The sequence below is a fragment of the Pristis pectinata genome, chromosome X, assembly GCF_009764475.1.
Source record: "Pristis pectinata isolate sPriPec2 chromosome X, sPriPec2.1.pri, whole genome shotgun sequence".
Classification (NCBI taxonomy): Eukaryota; Metazoa; Chordata; class Chondrichthyes; order Rhinopristiformes; family Pristidae; genus Pristis; species Pristis pectinata.
In genome coordinates this window covers 9,501,619-9,529,514 of record NC_067450.1, presented here as the reverse complement: position 1 = coordinate 9,529,514, position 27,896 = coordinate 9,501,619, and the positions used below count along the sequence as shown (strand labels likewise).

The window sequence follows — 27,896 nt, the reverse complement described above, 5'->3', positions numbered from 1 at the left end:
TGAGGCGTCGTGCGGGGCTGCGGGCCGCACTCAGGGCGGAGGTGAGGTTGGGTCACCTGGCTCCGGAGGTGTGGTGGGGGTGTCGAGATTTCCGTGGGACAGAGTGTTTCTGTATCATCACGGGGTTTTATGATGACTTTATGTGCATGTACTGCAAAGAAACTTTTGCAGTGTCTGTTGCTTCTGTTTTACTAACCCAATTAGAATTAGTACTAACTCTAATTCTTTGGCCAAGTGTTTGTTGCACCCATGCCATTTGTTATTCTAACACTGCACGGATATTAGCTTTGCTAGCTCACGTTAAACAAGTAAAAGCCTTTATTACAGAGTTACTGCTTCAACACACAATGTCCAGTGCGACTTCATTCTTGAGTTCCAGAAGATAAAGCAAATGTGATGAATGTATCTTCATCCAATGTTTTGATTTTGATGATTATGCCCCAAGCAAGACATGTTGCAGTTCTTCTTAGGTTTGCAATTTAACTGTGCAAAGATTAACAGTAACTCTACATGAAGTTATTGGGACCTCTGTCTCATCTTTCGCCTCTTGCGTTTTAATCTGCAACAGAAAAATGATTAAATACTGAGAAAGTAGACGTAATAGTTGTTAATCACTACAGCAGTGAACACACACATTTAAAGGATATTTCATCCATTATGAACATATGATCGATTCTATTTAAAATTCCTGCTTAAATCTTCTCTTTCTGTTCCAGAAGGAGGTGACAAACATTTCCTGCTTTCTGCTATCTTAGTTTAGCAACAAAAGTGAAAAATGCTGGAGAAACTCAGCAAGTCAGGCAGCATCTGTGGAAAGAGAAACAGTCAACATTTCATGTCTGTGGCACCTCGTCAAACTGGGAAAGAGAAAGATGCAAGCAAGTTTTTTTTACCAAGTTAACATGAACCTGCTTGCAGTTCTCTCTTTCCCAGAAGTGTCGCAGACCCAAAACATTCACTGTTTCTCTGTTCACAGATGCTGCCCGACTGCAGAGTTCCTCCAGCAGTTTGTTTCTTGCTCCAACATATTATTAGCCCACTGCCTTTGCGATCGCCAGATCTTTCATAATTCCCACATTTGACCAAGTTTAATTTTGGCACCATAAGCCCACAGGCTTCCACAGTTACTGACATTCACAACTCCATTCTATTCTCTGATTTTCTGCCTTCATCACATCTTTTTTAATTTATTTCGTGAGATGTAGTTATAGTCAGCAAGGCCAAAGTTTATTGCCCATCTCTAATTGCCCTTGAGAAGGTGGGAGTGAGCTGCTGCCTTGAACTGCAGTCCCGGTGAAGGTGCTCCCACAGTGTTGCCGAGGAGGGAGTTCCAGGATTTGCAATTCCAAATCAGGATGGGATCGCCACCACCCGAGGGGAACCTGCAGGTGGTGGTGATCCCATACAACTGTTGTCCTTGTCCTTGGAAGTTGCTGTCGGAATAACATTGTGTAGATGGTACACACTGCAGCCACTGTGAGCCAGTGGTGGAGGGGGTGGATGGGTGGTGGATGGGGCGCACATCAAGTGAGCTGCTTTGTCCTGGATGGTGTCAAGCTTCATGAGAGCTGTTGGAACTGTACTCATCCAGGTAAGTGGAGAGTGATCCATCACACTAAAACAGAAATAAAAATAAAAAAGACTGCAGATGCTGGAAATCTGAAAAAAACAAAAGACTGGGAACACTTAACAGGTCAGGCAGCATCTGTGGAGAGAGAAACAGAGTTCTCTGAAGAGGAATATTAACTCAGTTCCTCTCTCCACAGATGCTGCCTGACCTGCTGAGTGTTCCCAACGTCACCTGCTTTTGCCTTCTGCCACACTCCTGTCTTGTGCCTTGTTGATGGGGGAAAGGCCTTGGGGTGTCAGGAGGTGAGTCACTCACCACAGGATACCCAGCCTCTGACCTGCTCTTGTAGCCCTGGTATTTATGTGGCTGGTCCTGTTGAGTTTCTGGTCAGTGGTGACTCTGGATGTCGATGGTGGGGGATTCAGCAATGGTAATGCCATTGAATGTCAAGGGCAGGTGGTTAGACTCTCATTGCCTAGCACTTCTGAGGTGCAAATGTGACCTGCTACTTATCAGCCTGTTGCCTGCGTGTTGTCACTGTTCATATTAGTGCAACTAATGTGTCTTCTTTTGTCATCACTGAGGAGTCTCACTCCCCGTTGCTGACAGGGTCCTCAATCACTTCCATTCCATCGTCCACACTTGCTCTCAGCTCTTTCCTCCCTCTCTGAACGGCAGCAGAGTTCCCCACATGCTTCTAGCATTCTCTGCTTTTCCCTCTACAGATTCGGAGTTGGAGTGAGCACCAGTGTGGCTAGCTGGGGACTTGAAGGCCCCAGGACAGTCTGAGTTCTATTTTTTTTTTTGTTTAATTCATAGAACATAGAAAACCTACAGCACAATTCAGGCCCTTCGGCCCACAAAGCTGTGCCGAACATGTCCCTACCTTAGAAATTACTAAGCTTACCCATAGCCCTCTATTTTTCTCAGCTCCATGTACCTATCCAAAAGTCTCTTAAAAGACCCTATCGTATCCGCCTCCACCACCGTTGCCGGTAGTCCATTCCACGCACTCACCACTGAGTAAAAAACTTACCCCTGACATCTCCTCTATACCTACTCCCCAGCACCTTAAACCTGTGTCCTCTTGTGGCCACCATTTCAGCCCTGGGAGAAAGCCTCTGACTATCCACGTGATCAATGTCTCTCATCATCTGATACACCTCTGTCAGGTCACCCCTCATCCTCCGTCGCTCCAAGGAGAAAAGGCCGAGTTCCCTCAACCTGTTTTCATAAGGCATGCTCCCCAATCCAGGCAGCATCTTTGTAAATCTCCTCTGCACCCTCTCTATGGCTTCCACAACCTTCCCGTAGTGAGGCGACCAGAACTGAGCACAGTACTCCCAAGTGGGGTCTGACCAGGGTCCTATATAGCTGTAATGTTACCTCTTGGCTCCCAAATTCAATTCCCCGATTGATGAAGGACAATGAACAAATACCTTCTTAACCACAGAGTCAACCTGTGCAGCTGCTTTGAGTGTCCTATGGACTCGGACCCCAAGATCCCTCTGATCCTCCACACCGCCAAGAGTCTTACTATATTCTGCCATCATATTTGACCTACCATAATGAACCACTTCACACTTATCTGGATCGAACTCCATCTGCCACTTCTCAGCCCAGTTTTGCATCCTATCTGTGTCCCTCTGTAACCTCTGACAGCCCACCACACTATCCACAACACCTCCAACCTTTGTGTCATCGGCAAACTTACTAACCCATCCCTCCACTTCCTCATCCAGGTCATTTATAAAAATCACAAAGAGTAAGGGTCCCAGAACAGATCCCTGAGACACACCACTGGTCACTGACCTCCTTGCAGAATATGACCCGTCAACAACCACTCTTTGCATTCTGCAGACCAGCCAGTTCTGGATCCACAAAGCAATGTCCCCTTGGATCCCATGTCTCCTTAAAATTTCTCAATAAGCCTTGCATGGGGTACCTTATCAAATGCCTTGCTGAAATCCATATACACTACATCTACTGCTCTCCCTTCATCAATGTGTTTAGTCACATCCTCAAAAAATGCAATCAGGCTCGTAAGGCAGGACCTGCCCTTGACAAAGCCATGCTGACTATTCCTAATCGTATTATACCTCTCCAAATGTTCATAAATCCTGTCTCTCAGGATCTTCTCCATCATGTGGCAGTGTATAGATGATCTTTGTGTGAGATGTCAAGTGTATCTCCGAGTTCCTATCAAGGTGAATGCCGTCCATGGATCCCTTGCTAACACCTATTTTGGGAGGTGTGAATGGAATCAACAGAGTCAGAGTCATACAGCACAGAAACAGGCCCTTCGGCCCATCAGTGTCCATGTTGACCATCAAGTACCCATCCACACTAATCTACAAGCAAATTGGTCCGCAGCCTTCTCTGTCTTGGCGATTCTTGTATTAACTTGTCAATGAGAATCACCGCAGCCAGACTTAATCCTATCCTGTTTCACAGTTCCAAAAATATTACTGCAAAAGGGTGAGTAACACTAACTAATTTCTTCTCTCACAGAAAGAAAACCAGGGAAAGAGGCTAATCAAAATGGTCCATAAAGTTTGCAATTAACAAAATTTGTTAGATGTAGAGCATACTCTGGCAGTACAGTGGTGGAGCTGCTATCCCACAACTCCAGTTCAATCCCGACCTTGTGAGCTGTCTGTGTGGAGTTTACACGTTCTCCCTGTGACCGCATGGGCTTCCCCCGGGTGCTCCGGTTTCCTCCCACATCCCAAAGACATGCGGGTTGGTGGGTTAATTGGCTGCTGTAAGTTGCCCTTCGTGTGGGTGAGGGGTAGAATCTGGGGGGGGGGGGGGTTGATGGGAATGTGGGAAGAATGGGTTGGGGGGAACAGCATAGATTCGATGGGCTGAACAGCCACCTCTATGTTGTGAGAAGTATGATATTCAGATCCCAAGACCAGCAATAAAGATGAACTAATGTTGTTCTTTATATTTTCAACTTAATTAGGAGTTTGTGGGGAATTAGCTCGGCTAAGACATACCTGCGTATGCGCTTCTTCCTCCACTGTAAAGGAAAAGGAACAATTAGCCTTGTATATTGAAAGAGTTCCCTCCAGTCCATTCCTGTCCCATGTCACACACCTACAATTCAAGAACCAGAACCTAGAAGGAATGCTGTGTTTCACAGCTGGTAGAGCCGCTGCCTCAGCGCCAGAGACGCAGTTTCAATCCTGACTTCGGGTGCTGTTTGTGTGGAGTTTGCACATTCTCCCTGTGATCTCTGTGGGTGCTTCGGTTTACTGCGACTTACAAAAGACGTGGGGGTTGGTGGGTTAATTGGCCACAGTAAATTACCCCTAGTGTGTAGGTGAGTGGCAGAATCTGGGGGTGTTGATGGGAATGTGGGGAGAATAAGGTAAGATTACTTAGGATTGATGTAAATGGGTGGTTATTGGACTCAGTGGGCTGAAGGGCCTGTTTATATGCTGTGTGACTCTATGACTCAATGATTCCACTATAGCTAATGACGTGTTAACGGCTGATATCATTCCATATGGCATGTCAACCTCATATCAGTGGTCATTAAAAACAAGTGGTAATCCACGCTCCCATAGTGCGTGAGGAAACTGAACAGTGTTGCTGAAAGCTCGGTTCCCCACTCACTAGTTCTGATAATACAGTGCTCCTGCAAAGATCACCTGTTATCAGATTGGTACCTCCGTTAAACCTTGGCTGTGAAAGCAGAGTGAACCATGCACTGCGTGGCACACACAGTTCTTCACAGCACAGACTTGTTCACATGTAAACAAAGACTTCAAGGCATAAGGTTCCTGCTGAGCTCTGTCAATCCAGCCAATGAACCCCGGCACCTCTTCCCAGTTTGTATTTATTCATTCCCTGCTGATTGGTCCTGATTTCACTTTGCAACCTCTCACTGTCTTAGTGAAGTAGCCAGCATAATCAAAGACCCCACCCACCCAGGACATTCTCTCTTCTCTCCTCTTCCATCGGGTAGAAGATACAGGAGCCTGAGGGCACGTACCACCAGACTTAAGGACAGCTTCTACCCCACTGTGATAAGACTATTGAACGGTTCCCTTATACAATGAGATGGATTCTGACCTCACGATCTACCTTGTTGTGACCTTGCACCTTATTGCACTGCACTTTCTCTGTAGCTGTGACACTTTACTCTGTACTGTTATTGTTTTTACCTGTACTACATCAATACACTCTGTACTAACTCAATGTATCTGCACTGTGGAATGAATTGATCCGTACGAACAGTATGCAAGACAAGTTTTTTCACTGTACCTCGGTACAAGTGACAATAATAAACCAATACCAATATCAGGCCTAAATGTTTGCAATGGGCAGTTTTTAAGCAATGATGGATACATGGCAAATAAATCCTAAAACTGGAACATGATTACCACTCAGCATCAGCAGCTTAAGGTATAGCAGAACGTGAATCAACAACAGTGAGCTCTGATTAGGTGCATTGATATGTGGTTTCATGTCCATTCAGATATCATTGAGTCAATGGGTCACACAGGATGGGAACAGGCCCTTCGGCCCACTGAGTCTGTACTGACGATCAACCACCCATTTACACTGAACCCATTTTATTCTCTCATCAACACCCCTGCATTCTACCACTCACCTACACACCAGGGGCAATTTACAGCAGCCATTTAACCTACCAACCTGCACATCTCTGAGATGTCAGGGGAAACCGAAGGAAACACCGATTGCAGGCATACTCCACACGCAGGCAGTGCCAGAGGTCGGGATTGAACCTGGGTCTCTGGTGCTGTGAGGCAGCAGCTGTACCCACTGCACCACTGTGCTGTCCATATTACACAAATATAGACAATCATTTCAGATAAGGTGTGAAAAATTAATATTGTGCAGTGTAAGATTGGAACAAGGTTCTCATGCTGGGCTAAGAACATACCTCGTGGATATGATCAAAGAAAAGTTATGACACAGAAGGAGGCCATTCAGTCTGTCACGTTTATGCTGGCTGAAGGAGAGATCCCTGGCATAACTCACCTCCAGCACTGGGTCCGTAGCCCTTCAGCTCTTCAAGAATGCATCTGAGTGCTATCTAAATATGTCAAAGGTCTCTTCCTCCACCAGTCTCTGGGTGAAAACAGTTCCCCTCATCTCTCCCCTAATCCTTCCATCAATGACTTTAGTTCTCTGCTAAGGGAAGTAGGTCCTTCCTATTTGCTTAAGTAGGCCCTATGTAATTCTATAGACCTCAAATAAGTCTCCCTTCAATCTTCTCTGCTCTAAAGAAGACAACCCAAGCTTATCCAAACTGTTCTCATAGCTAGAATTTTCCAGTCTTGGCAACATTCTGACAAATTTCCTCTGCACCCTCTCCAGCACAGTCACATTTTTCCTGTAACGGCGTGACCAAAACTGTATACAGTACTCATGCGAGGCTTATTGGAGAAGGTGAGGAGACATGGAATCCAAGGGGACATTGCAGTATGGATCCAGAACTGGCTGGCCCACAGAAGGCAAAGAGTGGTTGTTGAGGGGTCGTATTCTGAGTGGAGGTCGGTGACCAGTGGTGTACCTCAGGGATCTGTACTGGGACCCTTACTACTTGTGACTTTTATAAATGACCTGGATGAGGAAGTGGCGGGGTGGGTTAGTAAGTTTGCGGATGACACGAAGGTTGGGGGTGTTGTGGATAGTTTAGAGGGCTGTTAGAGGTTACAGAGGGATATAGATAGGATGCAGAGTTGGGCTGAGAAGTGGCAGATGCAGTTCAACCCAGATAAGTGTGAAGTGGTTCATTTTGGTAGGTCAAATATGTTGGCGGAATATAGTCTTAATGGTAGGACTCTTGGCAGTGTGGAGGATCAGAGGGATCTTAGGGTCCGAGTCCATAGGATGCTCAAAGTGGCAGCGCAGGTTGACTCTGTGGTTAAGAAGGCATATGGTGTGTTGTCCTTCATCAATCGGGGAATTGAATTTAGGAGCCGTGAGGTATTGTTGCAGCTATATAGGTCCCTGGTCAGACCCCACTTGGAGTACTGTGCTCAGTTATGGTCACCTCACTACAGGAAAGATGTGGAAGCCATAGAGAGGGTAACATACTGTTATATCTTCAATTCCATTGAATATCTCATGAATCTCCATTTTATTCCCCTTTGCTAATTAATTGCACACAGGGCTCTCCTTCACCCCACTCGATCCCTATTCACCTCTCCACTGTCTCACTAAATCCCCATTATGTAAACATTGTTCCATTGAATCCAGACTAGTACAGCTTTAATTCCACAAAAGCCTCATTGTTCTCTGCTTTATCCTGTTGAATGTCCACCGGTCTCTCGTTTATCTGACTGAATTCCCATTGGTCTCTCGTTCTTTCCAATAAAGCCCTATTGATCTGAACATTATCCAGCTTAATTGCCATTGGTCCATTGTTTATTTCACTTAATTCCCATTGGTCCCCACTTCATCCCACAGGATACCGTGGACTCCTCTTTATCCCACTGAAATTCTGATTGGTTTTCCATTCATCCAACTGAATCCCCTTCCCCCCCCCCCCAATTATTGGACAATTCCCCCAATTGCTTTTTCCTTTATTCAGCTGATTCCCCATTAGACAATTTATATCCCACTGAATGTCCATGAATTATCCCATTGAACATGCACTGCCTTGCCTTCCATTCCACAGACTTCTGATTGGTTCCACCTTTATCCCATTGATGTCCTCTTTAACCCACTGAATTCCCATTAGTCTTCCTTTCAGCCCCCAAAACAGAATTGGTCTGCTCTTTATCCCACTGAATTCCAATTCCTATTCCTATTTCTCTCCTTGTTTCCCATGGAACCAGCATTGGTCTCAGTTTTAATCCCCTTCATTCCCCACTGTGCTCCACTTTAGTCAATTGAGCTTCATTTCATCCTACAGAATCTCCATTCTTTTTTCCTTTACCCCATTGAATTCTGATTGGTCTCCCCAAACTCCATTAAATCCCCATTGATCTGAACACAATCTGATTGAATTCATGCTGGTCCACCTTTAATTCCATTAGTCTTCCCTTTATCTGACAGAATATGCCTTTGACTTCCCTTCGTTCCATTGAATTCCCATTAGTCTCCCCTTTATCCCACTGTATCCTCCTTAGCCTCCACTTTATGGATTGAACCCTCCTCGGTCTCCACTTGACTCCACGAATTCCCAACATCTTCCCTTTATTTCACTGAATTCTCATTGGTTTACCTCAATTCCCCATTGATCATTACACTGCTAAATCGACATTGACCTATCCTTTATCCTATCGAATTCCCACTGATCCACCCTTTATTCCATTGAATTCCCACTGGTTTCCCCTTCATTCTACTGAATCCTCATTGTTCCATTGATTCCGCACTGACCTAGCCATAAATTCACTGAATCCCTGTTCTCTGCTTTATCCTATTGAACTTCTATTGTTTTCCATTTATCTGAATGAATCCCATTAGGTTCCCTTTCATCCCACTGAATCACCGTTGGTTGGCTCATTTGGGAAATGGTGCAAAGCCAGTGTAGACTCAGTGGTGTTTGACACAGTGGGGAATTGTCAGTTGGCATTATGGTCTGAAGGACAAATCTTACCTTGGCTCTCATGGCAAAGAGGAAAATGCTGCAAAGTAGAGTTAGTGCTCGTGGCTGTTACGATGTTAAAGATCCGTGCCTACTCTGCTGTTGCACTCCAGCCAAAATGAGCAGAAGGGTGTGTGTACTCACAGCAACTGCCTCTTGTGACATCACTGGAAACATCTCTCTGGTAACGCCTCTATTATGTGTTGTAGTGTGCAGTCTGTCGTGTGCATTTCTGGTCACCCAGCTATAGGAAGGATGTCAGTAAACTTGAAGAGATTATTCATGAGGATGTTACTGGGATGGGAGGGCTTAAGTTATAAGGGGAGACTGGATAGGCTGGGACTTTTCACTGGAGCGGAGGAGGCTGAGGGATGACCTTGTCGAGTTTTATAAAATCACGAGGGGCATAGATAAGGTGAATGGTCACAGTCTTTTCCCCAGGGTAGGGGAGTCTAAAACTAGAGGGCACAGGTTTAAGGTGAGAGGGGAAAGATTTAAAGGGAACCTGAGGGGCAACTTTTTCCACACAGAGGGTGGTGGGTGTGTGGAACAAGCTGCCTGAGGAAGTGTTAGAAGCAGGTACAATTACGATGTTTAAAAGACATTTGGACAGGTACATGGATAGGAAAGGTTCTGAGGGATATGGAACAAACAGGCAAATGGGACTGGCTCAGGTAGGCACCTTGGCTGGCATGGACAAGTTGGGCCTAAGGGCCTGTTTCCGTGCTGTAGAGCTCATTGACTCTATGATTCTATGATGAGGTGCATGTTCTGGGGCAGCACAGTGGCACAGCTGGTAGAGCTGCTGCCTCACAGCTCCAGAGACCTGGGTTCAATCCCGAGCTCCATCACTGTCTGGGGTTTGCATGCTCTCCCTGTGACTGCGTGGGTTTTCCCCAGGTACTCCACTTTCCTCCCACATCCAAGGAGGTCTTGAAATTACACCTGTTGCCAGTGTCAGCCTCCTGATCACACTTTTACCAACCGTTTCCTCTCTGTCCTGGTTCCACATGCCAAGCTCATGGCTCTCAAAAATTTCCAGCATTCAAATTAAATTCTCACCTCAAGGATTTCATTATGTCCTTGGAGGTAATATATCACTCACCAACAACTCTGGCCCTACTGCCAGTGAAAATATTGCTGCCGCCTTCTCACATATTTCACATCTCTCTTTTGTATGACTAACCCTGGAGAGCTCAATATCACTTATTTTCAGGAACATAATCCATACTCTGGACAAATGGGTGAACCTGCTCGTACTTCTCGAGCTCACTGACGTAGCTAACCCATCCATTCTGGTTCAACTTGAAGAACTGCACTCTATTTTTCTTTGCACTAGATTACTGTCCTGCTACTCCTTCAAACGATAGCGTCCCATCCACGTTGCCGATGCAGTTTCTGTAGGCTCTTTTCTGTTGCTGATTGCACAGGCAAATAACTGAGGTAGCGCTATCAACAGAACATTTTTACTGAAGGCAGTAATTCACAATTAGACAGCACAGTGGTGCAGTAGAGTCACTGCCTCAGAGTGCCAGTGACCCAGGTTCAATTCTAACCTCGGGTGCTGTCTGTGTGGAGTTTGCACATTCTCCCTGTGACCGCGTGCATTTCCCTCGGGTGCTTCGGTTTCCTCCCATATCCCAATGATGTGCGGGTTGTTGGGTTAATTGGCCGCTGTAAATTGTCCCTGGTGTGTGGGTGAGGGGGAGAATCTGAGACAGTTGTTGAGGATGTGGGGAGAGTCAAATGTAGGATTAGTGTAGGTGGGTGGTTGATGGTCAGTGTGGACTTGGTGGGCTGAAAGACCTGTTTCTGTGCTCCATTTCTCCATCATTATGTGACTCTATGACTAAACAGTAGTGTCTGGTACAACAATGTATCAAAAGTCATGCCACGTGGTACACTCATTTCTTAAAGGTACCCTTACACATATATACAGTCATAAAATGTAATGGTGAAGGCTAGAACTGAAATATTTTAGTCTGAGACAAATGTAAGAGAAGGATTTAGACAATGAAATCTGCTGTATTGGGAGGCATATATGTGTAAAAATGTCTTACAATAATGGGCCAGAAAATGCTGCCTTTGCAAGTTCTGCTCTGCCCAGGACCGCAAGAAACTGCAGAGAGGTGGGGACACAGCCCAGCGCATCACGGACACCAGCCTCCCCTCCATTGGACTCTTGTCTTTACCTCTTGTTGTCTTGGTGAAGGAGCCAGCATAATCAAAGACCCCACCCACCCGGGATATTCTCTCTTCTCTCCTCTTCCATCGGGTAGAAGATACAGGAGCCTGAGGGCACGTACCACCAGACTTAAGGACAGCTTCTACCCCACTGTGATAAGACTATTGAATGGTTCCCTTATACAATGAGATGGACTATGACCTCACGATCTACCTTGTTGTGACCTTGCACCTTATTGCACTGCACTTTCTCTGTAGCTGTGACACTTTACTCTATACTGTTGTTGTTTTTACCTGTACTACATCAATGCACTCTGTACTAACTCAATGTAACTGCACTGTGTAATGAATTGACCTGTATGATCGGTTTGTAAGACAAGTTTTTCACTGTACCTCGGTACAAGTGACAATAATAAACCAATACCAATACCAAGTGGTTCCTATTGAAACTGCCAGTATTCAGCCACATGGAGCCTGCCGGAAGAGGCCATCCTTTCTCACATCTTGGTGTTTCACTGGGGAATTGCCACTATGATCATACAGCAGGTCAGACCTGTGCAGGATTAAAGTTCCCATTGATTTCAGGCAGGGATTGGAGGATAAAGGACGAGGAGGTGAAAGCTAAGAGGTAACTTGCTTTTTAAAATTAATTTGCTTTAGTTTTATGTTTTTCATTTTTTATGTGTTTTGCATATTTTTAGTTACTTTAAAACTTTTATTGTTTAAAGCTATTTTTAGTTATTTACATTAAACTATTAATCAGACTATGCAAGATTAAAGGAGTTTTCCTGTAGCTAAAAAAAGTTTTGAACAATAAAAGTATGGTGGTGCTAGACTGGCAGATTCTCCAGACTATTGGATGTTCTTCCAATTAATACTCCAACACACTTTTAGATGTTACAGAGTAGTATCATAAATTTTCCAGAGAATCTGGTGAGGTTAAAGGGAGCCCAGAAAACATCCTGGTGAATTTCAAGCGCGTGTGGGAAACGAGACCCCAGTGAGTTTAAAGGGAGGGGGAAACAGGACCCCAGTGAGCTTAAAGGCAGTGTGGGAAACGGGACCACAGTGAGTTTAAAGGGAGAGCGGGAAATGGTACCCACTGATGCTGAACTATCGGGATTTCCAAACAATTGGATAGTGGATTATCAGCGTTTTATTGTACTTCTGTTTTAATCACTTTTAAGTATCTCTGAATGAGAGAAACATCGGAAGACTATTACATTCAATGATAGCTTTTACAGCCTGCAAAGATCTGGCCCCAGCTATGCTGGGTCTCGGCTGTGTTTCAGGAATGGGGCACTACACCACCTGAGGCCCAGTCCTGTATGGGCCATGCTGCCGGACTCAAGGTGTGGACCGTCAGAAAAGCAGACTTTCCACATCCAGACAAGGTAAGCACAATGCAATGGAGCACAGGTGGTGATTTTCCAGGTGGGAGGGGACTTGGTTAGCACGATCTGGGCCACTGTCACATAGAATGGTCAGCCAAATCGTCAATGGATTGTTCTGACGTCCTCTATTATCTTCCCTTTCCCAAATGCACAGGAATTTTGTACACCAGTTAATTAATCTGTTCCACCCTACCTTCAGTTATTTCATTGGCATTGATTGAGGCTGAGGGGCAGCAACTTTAATGGCAGGAGATTGTTCAACTTCTATGAGAGGTTCTCAAAAGAGGGGACACCATCCAGCGTGAAGCAGCTGGAATTGTACATCTTTGGCTGCTTCACCTTCTGTATCTTCTGGGCCATAAATTAAACTACAATTAGGAATATAAACAGGAAATGCTGGAAGCACTCAGCAGGTCAGGCAGTATCTGTGGAGAGGGAAACAGTGTTTCAGGTCGAAGACCCTTCGTCAGAGCAATTAGGGAGTCAGGCAAGTCATAGAGGTTGTAACAGGCACACGTCTGAGTGTCCTCATTCTCCCACATTTTTAGTAAGTTATTTTTGAACTTCAGTAATCTGCATGGGAGTATTAGGCTCCACTGAATGGCTTTGCTCCTGGAGGACAGAGTTTCCTCAAGGTTAATCAGCTCCCCTTTACAATAGACAGTGTTTGGTTGCTGCTTTCCACTTCCCCTTACAGTTGTCAAATAGCCTGTACAGTAATTTCTGTGTGTGTTGAGTTGATAATGTTCCAAGAACCTGATCTGTTGCTAAAACTAGCTGCACTATTGTGTTTATTTGTCTAGAATGTATTACACTGCAGGAGACTGGGCTGAACTCTGTGCACAGGCACATGCCCTTCCTGTGCTGTAAATAATGTTTTCTCCCTATAGCATTCAACAACCTGCACCCATATTGTTTTCTCGCTTGTGTTACTGTAATGGGATATGTACTGTGCTTTGTTGGCAGGGACTGGTCACTAAACTTGGAAGCAACACCACTGAATCAAAGGTAAGATTACCTGATACAAGTCACTGTAGTGAATAAAATTAGTCTTGGGAATTTTCAGTCTCCATTGGCAAGAAAACTCTTTATTTAACCCTCCGTCTATTACCCTGCATGCATTTTGTGGTTGCTGTTTTGGGAGAGATCCAGGCTATTCTTAGCTTGCTAATTTTTAAAGTGTTACCATGTTTTCTATAATGCCTATAGTTTCTTGAATTATTGAATGGCTTTCACTGCTATTACCCAGGTGAATCAGTTGGCTGGTTGAGAGCAAGATAAAATTATGGAGCAAAATCCACTCCTCTTAATTCTTAATTCTGTTTCTTTGTCTGCATCTCCATCTCAACTTAAGTTCTGTACCCGCTGAGTGAAATTGCTCCAACTTACAATTTAAAGGCTATATATTTGAGCCTCTGGTATTGTGTGAACAGCACACTATTGGAACTGTTGGCCATCAGATGAGATGTTAAGGATTCCCTCTGGCACTTCAAAGGATCACGGAGTTATACAGCATGGAAATGGGCCCTTCAGCCCATTGAGTCCATACTGACTATCAAGCACCCATTTACACTAATCCTACACTAATCCATGCATTCCCGTCAACTACCTGTCAACTGTACTAGGGAGCAATTTACAGCGGTCAATTAACCAACCAACCCTCGTGCCTTTGGAATGAGGTAAAAAAACTGGAGCACCCAGGGGAAACCCACACCATCACAGGGAGAACATGCAAACTCCACACAGACTGCACCGGAGGTCGGGATTGAACCGGGGTCTCTGGAGCTGTGAGGTAACTGCTCTACCCGCTGCACCACTGTGCTGCCCCTCTTCCTCTGGGAGAAGAGTGGGGAGTTCTGTTCTCCACAACTACAACAAGAGGAGATCAATTGGTCTCTTGTCTTATTGCTATTTTTGGGACCTTGATGGTGTTCTTGCCTTTTTCAAAGAAGGACTTCATTAGCTGTGAATACTTCGCCATCTGCAATATGCTGTCCTTTTCCTTCCATCCATCTTTCTTCCTTGTCTTGCCTCACCTTTTTCTGCTTCTGCCTTTTGTCACTGCTGAAGAGTTTACCCAGCTTGTATCTTGGGTTAATTTTTATGTCTTCAAAAAGGATTCACTTCAATTGTTGACTTTAGCAGAGATTTCAACTCATAGATTGAAAACTTAACTCTGTGGGCTAGTAAGGTTGATTTATGGCTAAGAATAATGAACTAATTCATCTTTAATCTAAGCACATTTGCCTAGAAATTCAGTTGCATAATGCTGTTTCTTCATCTGAACAATTTTGTTTTCAGGAGTGAACTGTGTTAATGTCCATTCCTGGATCATTTCATGTCATTTGGAAAATTTGATTGGCCATTTCCACGTTGGAGAAGCACAAAATGATATCGATCCTTGTGCAACAGTCCTTTCAGAACACGGACCCCATTGAATGGCCATTTTTGGAACTCCCAGGACAAAGTGGCCTTCCCTGCATAGTTTGGTACCAGGGTGATGGTCAGCGAAATGAAGTACTTCATGCTTCAGACCCCCGCAACGCACCAAACACAACCCCATCTTCCCCTACTCCCCCAAACCCCCTCAAACCTGGATATCAGTCCTGATCTGACACTTGCCCAAATCCCGGTTCCTGAACCACTGATCTACCACTTCTCAAACGTGGTAGGGCGAAAGACCCACACCCTGACCTTTCGACCTGCCATCCCCTCTACCATTGCCATTCTACTGACTATGTCCTATTTATTACCACCACCATCGTAAGTCATCAAGTCATACAGCACAGAAGCAGGCCCTTTGGTTCATCGAGTCACTAAGTGCCCATTTACACAAATTCTCCACTAATCCCAATTGCCTTTGATAGGTATATTGGCTGGCTCATTTTTGGCACCAAGAATGTTGCACTGTGGCATAACTAGTAGAGCTGCTGCCTCAGTGACCCAGATTCAATCCTGACCTTCGCCGCTGTCTGTGTGGAGTTTGCATGTTTTCCCTGTGACTGCGTAGGTTTCTTCCGGGTCCTCTGGTTTCCTTCCATATCCCAAAGACACATGGGTTGGTAGGTTAATTGGCTGCTGTAAATTGCCCCCAGTGTGTGGGTGAGTGTTAGAATCTGGGGGGAGTTGATGGGAATGTGGGGAGAATAAAATGGGATCAGTGTAGGATTGGTGCAAATGGGTGGTTGATGGTCGATGTGGACTTGGTGGGCCAAAGGGCATGTTTCTGTGCTGTGTGACTCTATGGCTCTCAGATGCTACTGTGCAATGCCTGACCATTTCTGCCTGAGAGCTCAGGCTTAACTAAAGTTTTCAGTGGAGGGGTGCAACTGAAGAGTTGACACCTTGCTGGGACACCCGTCTCATGCAGCCATTACACTGCACCAGCAATTGTCTGCTCCTGAAACAGACAACATCCTGGTGAATTTCCTCTGCACCCTCTCCAATGCAATCACATCCTTCTCACAGTGTAGTGACCAGAAGGATCCTGAACTATATTTATCCTGTTATCAACGTCCTGAAAACAGATTGTCGAATTGCTGTTTTTAGGTGCTTGGTATTGGCTGCTTGCTGACCTTGTTTTCCACATTACAACAGTAACAATAGTTCTAAATAACCTCAATGACTTGAGATCACTTTTCTGTGCTGTATGACTCCATGAATCCATTCCCTAACTCCACTGTTCTTCAAGATAGTGAATAGAGTTTTGTTGGTCCACCTGGAGATTGACCTCAAATTAATGTCTCATTTGAAGGGTACTCCTTCAGTACTGTATTGGGAACATCAGATTTGACTTTTGTGCTCAAATCTGTGGAACAGGACAAACCCATCACTTACTGACTCAGTGAGAGTGCCATTCATTGAGCAATGACTGATATCCATAATATTTATACAGACAAGGTAGTCCTATTAGGAGCCCAGTCCATTTTGAAAGGGCTGTGCCTGGGATGCCATATTAGTGAGCAGCTTGCCTGAGATCTAGGAACTGTTGGACAGCAGGGCAGGCATGGTGTAAATGGGTGCTTGATGGTCAGAGCGGATGGTGGGCTGAAGAGCCTGTTTCTGTGCTCTGTGACCTTATGATTCTCAATAAAATCCCTACCACAAACTCTACCCATGGAATCCTCTTCAGTTGTGGCAGTAGCTAACGCTGGCTGTGCAGTGCATGCTGTGGCTAGATCAGTCTAAGAATGACCTTTGGGATCCCACTGGTGTTGTAGAACCCCAAGTTCCACTTTAGGCCAAGAAGTAAGGACTGGGGAACATTCCTGCAACCACAGTGATGGAAGCAGCAGAGTGTTAGGTCATCACAAGCCACGCAGGGAGCACCAGCGCACTGTTTCATTGGGCGGGGTGGGCTGCTGAAGATTTAATAGTCCAGGATTTTGCGTACTGAGATTGAAAAGGGGTGCTTATTGGCACTGGTGCACACCCAGGTTGTTGGATGTTTAACCAAATTGTTGTTATGGTAAAACTACAGGCCACATTGCTGCAGATTTTATTTTAAAATATTTAAATGAATTTTATGATATGGAATCCTGTGATGGTTCGTAAAACCTCTTCGGCAGTCTCTCGAGATCGAGGGTGACTTGCTTCCACTCCGGTTCTGTGGGTTCTGAGATGACTGATGAGGCCACAGTGCTACCCACAAACTATTCCACAGATGGGACAGGAGGTAACTGACAGAATGGGTGGATGGGTAGTTTGCAGTCAGGAGTCGGTAAGGATGTTGCATTTCTTCAAGGAAGGTTTGAGCACATCCTTGAATCTTTTCCCCTGTCCACCTGGTGATCTCTTGCCACGACGGAGTTCAGAATAGAGTGTCTGCTTCAGGAGTCTGGTGTGGGGCATGCAAGCAATATGTCCTGCCAAATGTATAGAGGATGGCACAGTGGTTTACGAGGCTGGATTGAAGGCTGTGTGAAAACTAGTCTGAGGAATTGAAGTGGGCTCTTAAATTAGAATTGAATACAAGTTATTTTTATAAAGTCAGTGGCCCTGATCAAGGGCAGAATGCTCCACTAGATTTCATTGTCTAACTCTGAGCCACATTCCTGTTTGTGCAGAGAACAGTGTGTTTGAAGAAACGTTATGGAAAAGCGGAGACACTTTCTCAAGGGACTAAATATGCTGTTTCCTCCCAGGCTGTATTCTTCAGAAAAGAACCATCTGTTTTTTTAATGAACTGGATGTGTGTTCCACAAGGGCTTTTAATGCTGGGAACAGAATAGGCTCCTATTGCTTTGCATTTGGAGTTAGAGACTGCTGTATTGCTGGGCCCACAGTGGATTGTGTTGAGATTAATCCAATTTTATTTCACTTAGGACCCTCACAGTAACAGAGGAAGCCAATCAATCAACATACAACAGTGCCTCACCACCACATTTTACAGCAATTAGTAGTATTTCCTCCTTCCGAATGATCTCTCACCGCAGTCTTTGCCGTGGTACCGCTATAGCATAGAAATCACGCCATGACATTACCAATCATGAAAGTTTAATTGTACTACTAAAAACTATACTCAAAGAGGAACAACTGAAAAGTTGCTGTAAGCTTTAAATTATGATTGTTGAGATGTAGATTTGAAAGAGCAATGACAGTAATCAATTGAATACATGTCACCCAGTTGTTCAGTTAAATTCTAATGGTGTCTGTTAAAGCTCATATGTTGATTAGAAGAGTGAAAGACATTGAATAAAGCAGCAGTACAAGGCAGCCTTATTGCCCTCAAGCTGGAGAGGGATGCCAGGACTCGTTTTTCTTTGAGCTAACATTTAATGAATTAATTCATAGTTTGCAGCAAACATATATCCCTTTAGGCACAAAGTCCCAACAAGAAACATGGTCTAAAACTTGGAGTACTGTGCTCAGTTCTGGTCGCCTCACTACAGAAAGGGTGCAGAGGAGATTTACAAGGATGCTGCTTGGATTGGGGAGCAAGCCTTATGAAAACAGGTCGAGGGAACTCGGTCTTTTCTCCTTGGAGCAACGGAGGATTAGGGGGGACCTGATAGAGGTGTATAAGATGATGAGAGGCATTGATTGTGTGGATAGTCAGAGGCTTTTCCCAGGGCTGAAATGGTTGCCACAAGAGGACATAAGTTTAAGGTGCTGGGGAGTAGGTATAGAGGAGATGTCAGGGGTAAGTTTTTTACTCAGTGGTGAGTGCGTGGAATGGACTACCAGCAACGGTGGTGGAGGCGGATACGATAGGGTCTTTTAAGAGACTTTTGGATAGGTACATGGAGCTGAGAAAAATGGAGGGCTATGGGTAAGCCTAGTGATTTTTAAGGTAGGGACATGTTCGGCACAGCTTTGTGGGCTGAAGGGCCTGAATTGTGCTGTAGGTTTTCTATGTTTCTAAACATGGTCTAGCTGTAGCCAACATGAGAAGTTAAAGGTAGTATTAGATCAAAGGAAAATGCATGTAATGTTGCCAAAAAGAGCAGTAAACCTGAGGAATGTGAACATTTCAGAATTTGGCAAGGAAGGACGAAGAGATTGAGAAGGAAAGAGAAAGCAGATTATGGGAGTGGTCTAGTGAGAAACATGAAAACAGACTGTAAAAGCTTCTACTGATAGGTAAAATGGGAAGGATCAGCTAAAGTTAATGTGGATACCTTACTGAGACAGGAAAAATTATATTGGGAATGAGGGAATGGTAGAGAAATGGAACAAATATTTTGCATCTCTCCTAAGGAAGAAGAAAGAGCAAACCTCCTGGAAACCGCCAAAAGCAGTAGATCTAGAGTGAATGAGCAGCTGAAAGAAATTAGTATTAGTAAAACAAAAACCTATTGGAGAAATTAATGGCACTGAAAGGTGATAAATCCCCAGGACCTGATGACCTGCTTTGTAGCATTTTGAAGGAGGTGGCAATGGAGACAGGGAATGCACTGGTTGTATCTTCCAAAATTCCATAGATTCTCAAAGGATTCCCACAGATTGGGAGGTAGCAAGTGTAACACCACTATTCAAGAAAAGAGGGAAAGTGTGAACAAGGAACTACAGACCAGTTAGCTTGACCTCAGTTCCAGGGAAAATGCTGGAACTTATTATTAACGAAGTGATAGCAGAACACTTAGAAAATAATGATGGGGCTGGGCAAAGTCAGCATGGATTTATGAAAGGGAAATCACATTTGACAGATCTGTGTGAATTTAAGGTTGTAACTAGCAGAATAGGTAAAGGTGAACCAGTGAAGGTGGTGTATTTGAAATTTTAGAAGGCCTTCGATAAAACGCCACACAATAGGTTATTAAATAATGTTAGAGTGCTTGGTATTGGAAATAATATTCTTGAGTGAATTAAGGATTGTTGAATGAATAGAAAACAGAAAGTAGGAAAAAGCGGGTTGTTTTCAGATTGGGAGTCTGAGACCAGTGGGGTATCATGGGACTTGTTGCTGGGACCCGAGCTGTTCACAATCAAAATCTGTAATTTGAACAAGGAGACAAAGTGAAGTATATCCAGGTTTGCTGTTGATACAAATCTATGCACCAGTGTGGGTTTTAAGGAGGATGGAAAAAGGTCTTGAGGGATATAGATGGGCTAAGTGAATGAGTGAGGACACGGCAGATGGAATATATTGTGGAAAAATGTGATGTTATCCATCGACTTTGGCAGACGAAATAGAAAAGCAAAGTATTTTTTGAATGGTGTTGACAGTCAGAGGGACCTTGGTGTCCGTGTATACTAATTGCTGGAAGTTGACGTGCAGGGTGAGCAAGAACTAGGAACAGAAATGGTCATTTTTTGGAAAAGGGTTTGAGTTCAAGAGTTAAAATATCTTACTGCAGTTAGTTAAGCCACTGGTGAGACTGCATCTGGAGTATTGTATGCAGATCTGGTCTTCCTACCTAAGGATATACTTGTGATAGAGGTAGTGCGGTGAAGGTTCACCAGGTTTACTCTTGGGATGAGAGGGGCTTCCCAATGAGGGGAGAAGGCTCTATACTGCCTTGAGTTTAGAAGAATAAGAGATGATCTCATTGAAACATACAAAGTCCTTAATGAGCTTGACGGTACATGGAAATGAGGTTGCCCCTGGGTATGTCTATAACTACTGGTCACGGTCTCAAATAAGGAATTGGCCATTTATGACAGAGGTGAGAAGAAATCTCTTCACCCAGAGGGTGGTGAATCTTTGGAACTCTCTACCCAAGAGGACTGTGGAGCTCAGTCACTGAGTACATTCAAGACAGAGGCTGATAGATTTTTGGATATTAAAGGGATAAAGGAACATGGGTTGGTGCAGGAAAGTGGTACTGAAGTAAAAGATCAGCCATGATCTTATTGAATGGCAGAGCAGGAATGAGGGGCTGAATGGCCTACTCCTGCTCCTATTTCTTCTGTGTCAGAGATTGGATAACTGATAAGCAAGGTGTATGATTTTTGCAAATTTGTGCTTTTTTAAAAGCTCTGGAAATGATTTTTTCAGTCTTCTCCACCCAGTACAACACTGCAGCAAAGCCAGCAGAGCCACTGCCTCACAGATCCAGACACCAAAGTTTGATCCTGACCTCCAGTGCTGTCTGTATGAAGTTTGCACGTCCTCCCTGTGACAATGTGGGTTTCCCCCGGGTGCTCTGGTTTCCTTCCACATCCCAAAAGTATGCAGGTTGGTAGCTTAATTGGCTGCTGTAAATTGCCTTGAGTGTTCAGGTGAGAGGTAGAATCTGGGGCAGGGGCGGTTCATGGGCATGAGATAGAGAATAGGTTAAAAGGAAATGTGGACTGGGATTGCTTTGAGAGCTGGCATAGACTTGATGGGCTGAATAGCCTCCTGTATCATGATGAAGTACAAGACAAAATGGTGGGTCCAGTGTTCCCCATTCCTCTGACTAACTGATCAGAAAATGGAACTCTGCTGGAATATGTATTGTGAGAAGACACTAACTTAAATACAGTGACAAGACTTCTGGTAGCTGTCTGGATCTCGAGGACCTGAGCAAAATCGCAGTCTCTGGAGCAGCAGAAACAGTGGTAAGTACCGTGGCAGAATTTACAGCACAAGATTGATTAGTTTCCATCTGAAATGTAGGGACAAAATCCCCCCCTCCTGCTGCTGAATAACTTTCCCTGTGCTGATTTAGGCTACTCGATGCATTGTCCCGGCACAAGGCTGCCTCTGCAGGCTGCTGGTGATCAAAAATTCTCACGGATGGATGTCATATCTTGGGAGGAAATGATTTCCAGCTGGTGCCAGACAGCAGCAGCGTTACATAAAACTATTGTGAGTGAGAATCTTGACAGATTGCAAACTGTGAGTCCTGTTTTGTGCTGAGAAATGCATTTAATTTTCGTAAAACTTTGTTGAAATAAGGGCTCTTAGTCCTAGGAAAGTTAAATATGATGTTTCCTGATGGATTGATGAAAGAATACTGAAATACTGGAGAGGTAAATGTTTAACTTATCCTACTCAGTTTGCTAAAGTTTTGCAGAGTGTTGTTCTGATCACAGAGGGAGCTTGTAAGGTGGTATTTAAGGTGTTATATAGTGCACAATACCAGTAGTAAGAGGTGCTCATTCTTCAGCTGTTAATCTCCTACACTAGTCACAGCGTAGTAGCCCTGTGCTGAGGGCAGGGTGGGGAAGAGAAACTTAAGGGTAAAAAAATCATTGTGGGGGAAATATCAGTGACGGGTATGTCCATTTAAGGATACAGCGAATTAGTGCATCATGGTTATACTTTAATGTTGAAATGTCAACAGTCTTATGCTAATAAGTGCCAGTGAACTATGCCCAACAGAAATTGGCGCTGTACTGCCCTGGGAGTGTGTGATGACCCATTGCAGAGGTAGATTATTCTTCAAACACACCTTATTTGATTGGTACATTTCACTGAGTTACTCACTTTCTCTTTATGTTTGCTCTTTAATTGATTTCATCATTATGAACTCAGACAGTTTTGTTTGGAAAGCATCAATAGGTTGGAAGGCTCCAGTTACAGGGAAGGCTCTGGAGTGTTGAGCGTTTACTAAAGAACGCAGAACAAAGGAACATAGGAGACAGAAAGGCAGAATGTGCTGATACTGACCCACAGGTCTTCAGAGTATATCATTAGCACCAGCTCTGTCTCTGTCATATTTCTTTTCTTCTGAGGATATAACATTTGGCTCTGAGATTACTTCAGCTCAAGCATGTGGAAAGCAGTTGTATGTGATAGTGCAGCAATTGTTCACTATACAGTGTGGAACTGGGCCTAAGCCCATTGTTGGCCTTTGCAGGGTACCAGGCATTGGAAGACCAGAGAGAGAGGATTGCCATCTTCTACCAGCTACCTGGGGAAGGGATGGGAGCAATGTTAAGTGTGAACTTCACTATTCCAGGAAAAAACAGGCTCAAGGGACCAGCTGGTCTATTTCTGGGCTTTCCTTGTAAATTTCATTACCTTCTCTGTACAGTAAAAAAATTCTTGCTATTCAAGCTTTTGTTCATCCCTCATCCCTGTTGTCAGTCAAGTGAATCTTTACTACCCCCATTCTGTGAATTTGTGGCTTTATTATTATAATGCAGGCCCAATACTTCTCACAGTTGCCAGACCAGTGTCTTGTAGCAAATTCCATGTCACTTTCCTGTTTTTGTAATGAGGAGGGAGGGGGACACTTTACATCCATCACACAGCTACATCGTATACCTCTACCTCAGCTGGAACTGAATCTGTACCTTAATTATCTCCAGAACCAACAATTCCAATGATCTTGTGGCCAGCCTCCAATCCTCTATCTCCTTGAACTTCAGCAAGTCCAAAACTCTGCTGTGTGTGCTCTGCTTTTGAATTCCCCCATGGAACCCCTCAAACTTGCCGCCTTTCCTCTTTTCATCTTGTTGTATATCATTAGTTTGGATTTTATTTTTTGATTATACCTCTGTGAAGTGCCTTGGGATATTCTTCTCCATTAAAGATGCTATTGAAATACTGATTGTTACTTTTATGTCTTAAAACCCAGAACTCCAATTGACCTTTGTATGATCACCTTTTGCTCACTCCCATCTTTATAGACTGATGTATCTGCACCCCATCATTAATGGATCTGAAATGTGGCTGAGGAAAAAAAAGATGAGAAATTCCAGCATTAACAATTCGGGAGAGGCTCTGTATGTAACACGGGCAGTATGTACAGACCACAGAAGAACAATAATGACACCAAAAAGCTGTTTTGAAAGGGTTAGCTCGCAGTTTCACCCTGCAGGACTTGCAGGGTCCTTGAAAACTTGGTTAGAAGTATGGCTTCAGAATTCAATTCCTTTAAACTTCAAGATGCTTGATGCAACAGGTCCAGTGTTGGGTTGGTTTGAACAGACGCAAACTATAGCTTGAGTCAGTAATATTGGACTTGCTACTTGCTACAGTGGTTACAGCCACTGCTGGGTCTGGTGAAACTGAATCAGAGATGAGTTTCGGCTAGATCATTGGGTGGGGCAGATGACTCGTAAGAGAGAAACAAGAGACTGCAGATGCTTGAATCTGGAGCAAAAAAATAAACTGCTGTAAGAACTCAGCGGGTCAGGCAGCATCTGACTCGTTGGGGGGGGGGGGGTGGTGATGCGCATGTTGAAGACATCAGCATTAAGTTTAAGCTGGATGGTGTAATTACATTGTGACATGTTCATGTAGGATTTTAATTATATATCTAAACTTAGGAATTTATAGTGGAAACATAAAAATAATAATGATCAATGCCTTTGATTTTGGGACTTTGAAATCTGCTTGCCCTGAACCCAGTTACCAGCTAAGTCCCCCCTCACCATTTTATCCAAAGACAATGCTTGAATGTGATTTTTCTTTAAATACAATAAAAGGTTTAATTTGTTCTTGTACTGGAAAAGGAGGTAAATGACAGGAGTTTCCCTTCTTGCTGTTTTTAATTGCCTGTACGTGCCAGAGCCAAAGATAATACATTGGGAATTCGTCATTATAACTTGTTACAGAATCTCTTAAAGAAAACAAATAACATTTAATGCGTGAGTCATGCTGGTTTTGTTTAAAGCAGGGACGCCCAGACTTTGGCCCCGTGGCCAGGTTTCGTTTGCAGCAGCTCTTGGCTCGGGTTGCGGTAGGGCAGGCTTGGATATTTGGCTGCAGAGGAGGCCCAGAGGAATTACCTGCGGCAGGATAGGGCCCAACGCTGCAATCCTACACTGTTGCAGAGAGTGGAGGTCATGAGGCTGAGCTGGAAGGGGTGGCTGCCTGCAGTGGAGAGATTATAGAGAGGATCATGTGGAGAAGCAGAGGGCTTTGGAGGTGTATGCAGGATTCCTGCTGATAGGGACAGAAGAGGAGGCTGGAGCTTTAGAGGGGATTGTGAAGGGAAGGAGGGATCATTGCAGAGAACATCACATGGGTGGGAAGAAGGGAGGGAAATTTTAGAGACCATCACAAGGGGAATGAGGAAGGGTGTAAAGAGGTTTGTGGACTGGAGTGGAGTGCACAGAGAGGTGAAGTGGTTTTAGAGGGGATTCTATGGGAAAGGAGTCTGAGAGGAGTTGTGCAAGGAGGAGGGCAATTGTATGGAGGATCACACAGGGAGGAATGTGTGGGGGTGAGAGAGGTTCACCATGGAAGGAGGATTATAGAGAAGCTTGCATGGGGAGGTGGGTTGCAGAGGGGCTTATGTGGAGAAAGGTGGGGGTTGCAGAAAGGATCACATGGGGAGGAGAAGTTGTAGAGAGGATCACACATTAGAGGGAGAAGAGGATAAGTCGGGGTGTTGTGGGTGTGTGGGGCAGGTGATAGAGAGAGACTGAAGAGGATGTGAGACAAGGGACAGAGAGAGGATCACAGAGGGTGGGGAATGTAATCAGAGATGAGTTTCAGGTAGATCATTGGGTGGGGCAGATTTGGGCAGATGACTCATGGGGGTATGTTGAAGACACCAACATTTAAGACTAAGCAGACTGGGTCTATTTTTGAGTTTCAAAGAATGGGAGATGATCTCAATGCAACATACAAAATTCTTGTGGGTCTTGACAGGATAGATGCTGAGATGCTGTTCCCCTGGGCTGGGCTGTTTAGGACCTGTCTTAAAATAGGGAGTTAGTCATTCATGACAGAGGATGGTGATTCTTTGGAAATCTCTGACCAAGAGGGCGCTGGAGGCTCAGTCACTGAGTATATTCAAGAAATCTCTGCCAGTGATATCTAAACAGTATCATGGAGACAGAAGTGAGACTGCTTCAGATTTCCAGCATCTGCAACTAACACAAAATGCTGGAGGAACTCAGCGGGTCAGGCAGCATCTATGGAGGGAAATGAACAGCCGACGTTTCAGGCCGAGACCCTTCATCAGGACTCAGTGGAGGATCACAGTCCTGATGAAGGGTCTCGGCCCAAAACGTCGACTGTTCATTTCCCTCTTTTGATGAGTTAAGTTCCTCCAGCATTTTGTGTTTGTTAAATAGTATCATGGGCTTTTTGCCAACACTCTGTGTGCTTGGCAGCTTCCTTGCTCAGGTGCTCAGCCTTCTCTTTCGACCCGTGAATGGCCCTCCAAACCCGGGGATCTGGCCACCCCACAAACTAAAGCATTGAACTGATTACTTCTGCAGTATTGGTTAGGGATGTGGGAGTGTTCTGCTGTGGTGACTATTGTTGTACAATGTGTTCTGATCTGACTCTAACAGGTTTTGTTTTTATACTTCTGGTGAGTATTTTTTTTGAAAAGGGCACAGAGAAACAGTTTGGAAGATTCCGTTTGTTACCATGAGGCAGAGAGAGTTCCTTCCTGGATTTTCCATTGTCCTTTCACTTCTGCATAGAGGGCTCTGCCAATATAATTTGGGTCACACTCTGGGAACTCAGAGACCAGTGGATGGAGAGGGAGTATCTGGATTTCCCAGCAGGAGAACGAGTGTGCAGATGCAGCTACTTAAAAGGAAGATCTCCCTTCCCTACTCAATGGACTGTACAATGATCTGGTGGGAAGAATTCTGAGTTCCATGGGACCCAAGTGTCATGCTATTTTTTTTATTCATTCACAATATGAATGTTCCGAGCAAGTGCAGCAATGATAGAATCAATAAAAATTTACAACACAAGGCCATTTAGCCCATTGTCCCAGTGCTGTTCAAAAAAAGAGCAACCCAGCCCAATCCCAACACTAGCACTGGGTTTATAGCCCTGCAGGTCAGGAATCTTCAAGTACCCATTCAAGCACTGCCTAAATGTGATGAAGGTTTCTGCCTGCCGTACCCTTTTAGGCAGTGAGTTCCAGACACCCCATTCACTACACTGTCCCACACTCTCAGGGCATGGATTAGACACAGAGTGAAGCTCCCTCTATACTGTCCCATCACACACTCCCGGGGTTAGACACAGAGTGAAGCTCCCTCTTCACTGCCCCATCACACACTCCCGGGGTTAGACACAGAGTGAAACTCCCTCTTCACTGCCCCATCACACACTCTCAGGGTTAGATACAGTGAAGCTCCCTCTTTACTGTCCCATCACACACTCCCAGGACAGGGGCCGATTTGGTCAGTTGGATATTGAATGGAGCTCTTCCTGCAGTCAGTGGGAGGCATCTGTTCCTGCAGCAATCAGAGCCTGTGGTGCTGGGAGAGAGTTGAGGAGAGGAGTCTGCCCATTTACCAGTGCTGATGGAGGAGACTGAGGTGGGAGGGGCGGCACCCCTGTGGAAGACAGAACCAAACACTCTTGTAGAACACAGCGTGGGGCCCTAAGGTATAACGCCTGCTGGAGTCCTCCATGCTATGGTCTGTGGGAACTTGCTGTCCTGTGTAGGAGTGGGCTGTACTGTGCACCGAGGTGGTTTCCTTGCTGTAGCCTGACACTGTGCTGTTGCCTATAGGATTCTGCTGTTGAGCTCGGGTTTCTGCCTTCAAAGTTTTTCAGTCTTGCATATAACAAAAGCAGAACATATAGCTGCCTCACAGCTCACAGGAAAGAGGAACTGTCATGGGAGGGAAAACAAAAGTGGTTTAATCCTTCAGTTGCCTTTTTAAAAAGCTCTTACCAGGGTTGCTCCTTTCTCTGCGCATTAGTGACTCAGTGCTTGAAGACATGGCAGCAATTCTTCCCATTCTGCAGCTGATGGAAGCAGCTCCCTCTTTGGACTCTCCTCCACAATCCTTTGTGCATTAAAATTCATGAATGCTCTTGTTGCTTCAAGAACCTCCCTGTGTCGTGGTTCAGCAGGTAGCACTCTGCCCA

The 27,896-nt window shown here is 44.7% G+C and overlaps 1 protein-coding gene and 1 long non-coding RNA gene across 5 annotated transcripts in view; one reads left to right on the top strand and one right to left on the bottom strand.

The window, feature by feature from the left end:
- The window catches only part of LOC127566994 (calcitonin gene-related peptide type 1 receptor-like), a 68,359-nt gene that overhangs the window by 186 nt on the left and 40,277 nt on the right, over positions 1–27,896 (top strand). For 2 of the 4 annotated variants that reach the window (XM_052009596.1, XM_052009595.1), the window contains exon 1: positions 13,644–13,729. In XM_052009596.1, coding sequence (XP_051865556.1) covers positions 13,659–13,729 — 71 coding nt within the window. In that variant the 5' untranslated portion in view covers positions 13,644–13,658. Of the gene's footprint in view, positions 1–13,643; positions 13,730–21,950; positions 22,121–27,896 lie in introns of those variants that run through there. The other 2 variants (XM_052009598.1, XM_052009597.1) reach the window with 2 other exon arrangements.
- On the bottom strand, positions 367–27,896 carry LOC127566995 (uncharacterized). The gene is made up of 3 exons (XR_007955823.1): positions 27,700–27,896; positions 4,573–4,595; positions 367–559 (listed from the first exon to the last, which is right to left on the bottom strand). It is a non-coding gene; the product is annotated as an uncharacterized LOC127566995 (long non-coding RNA).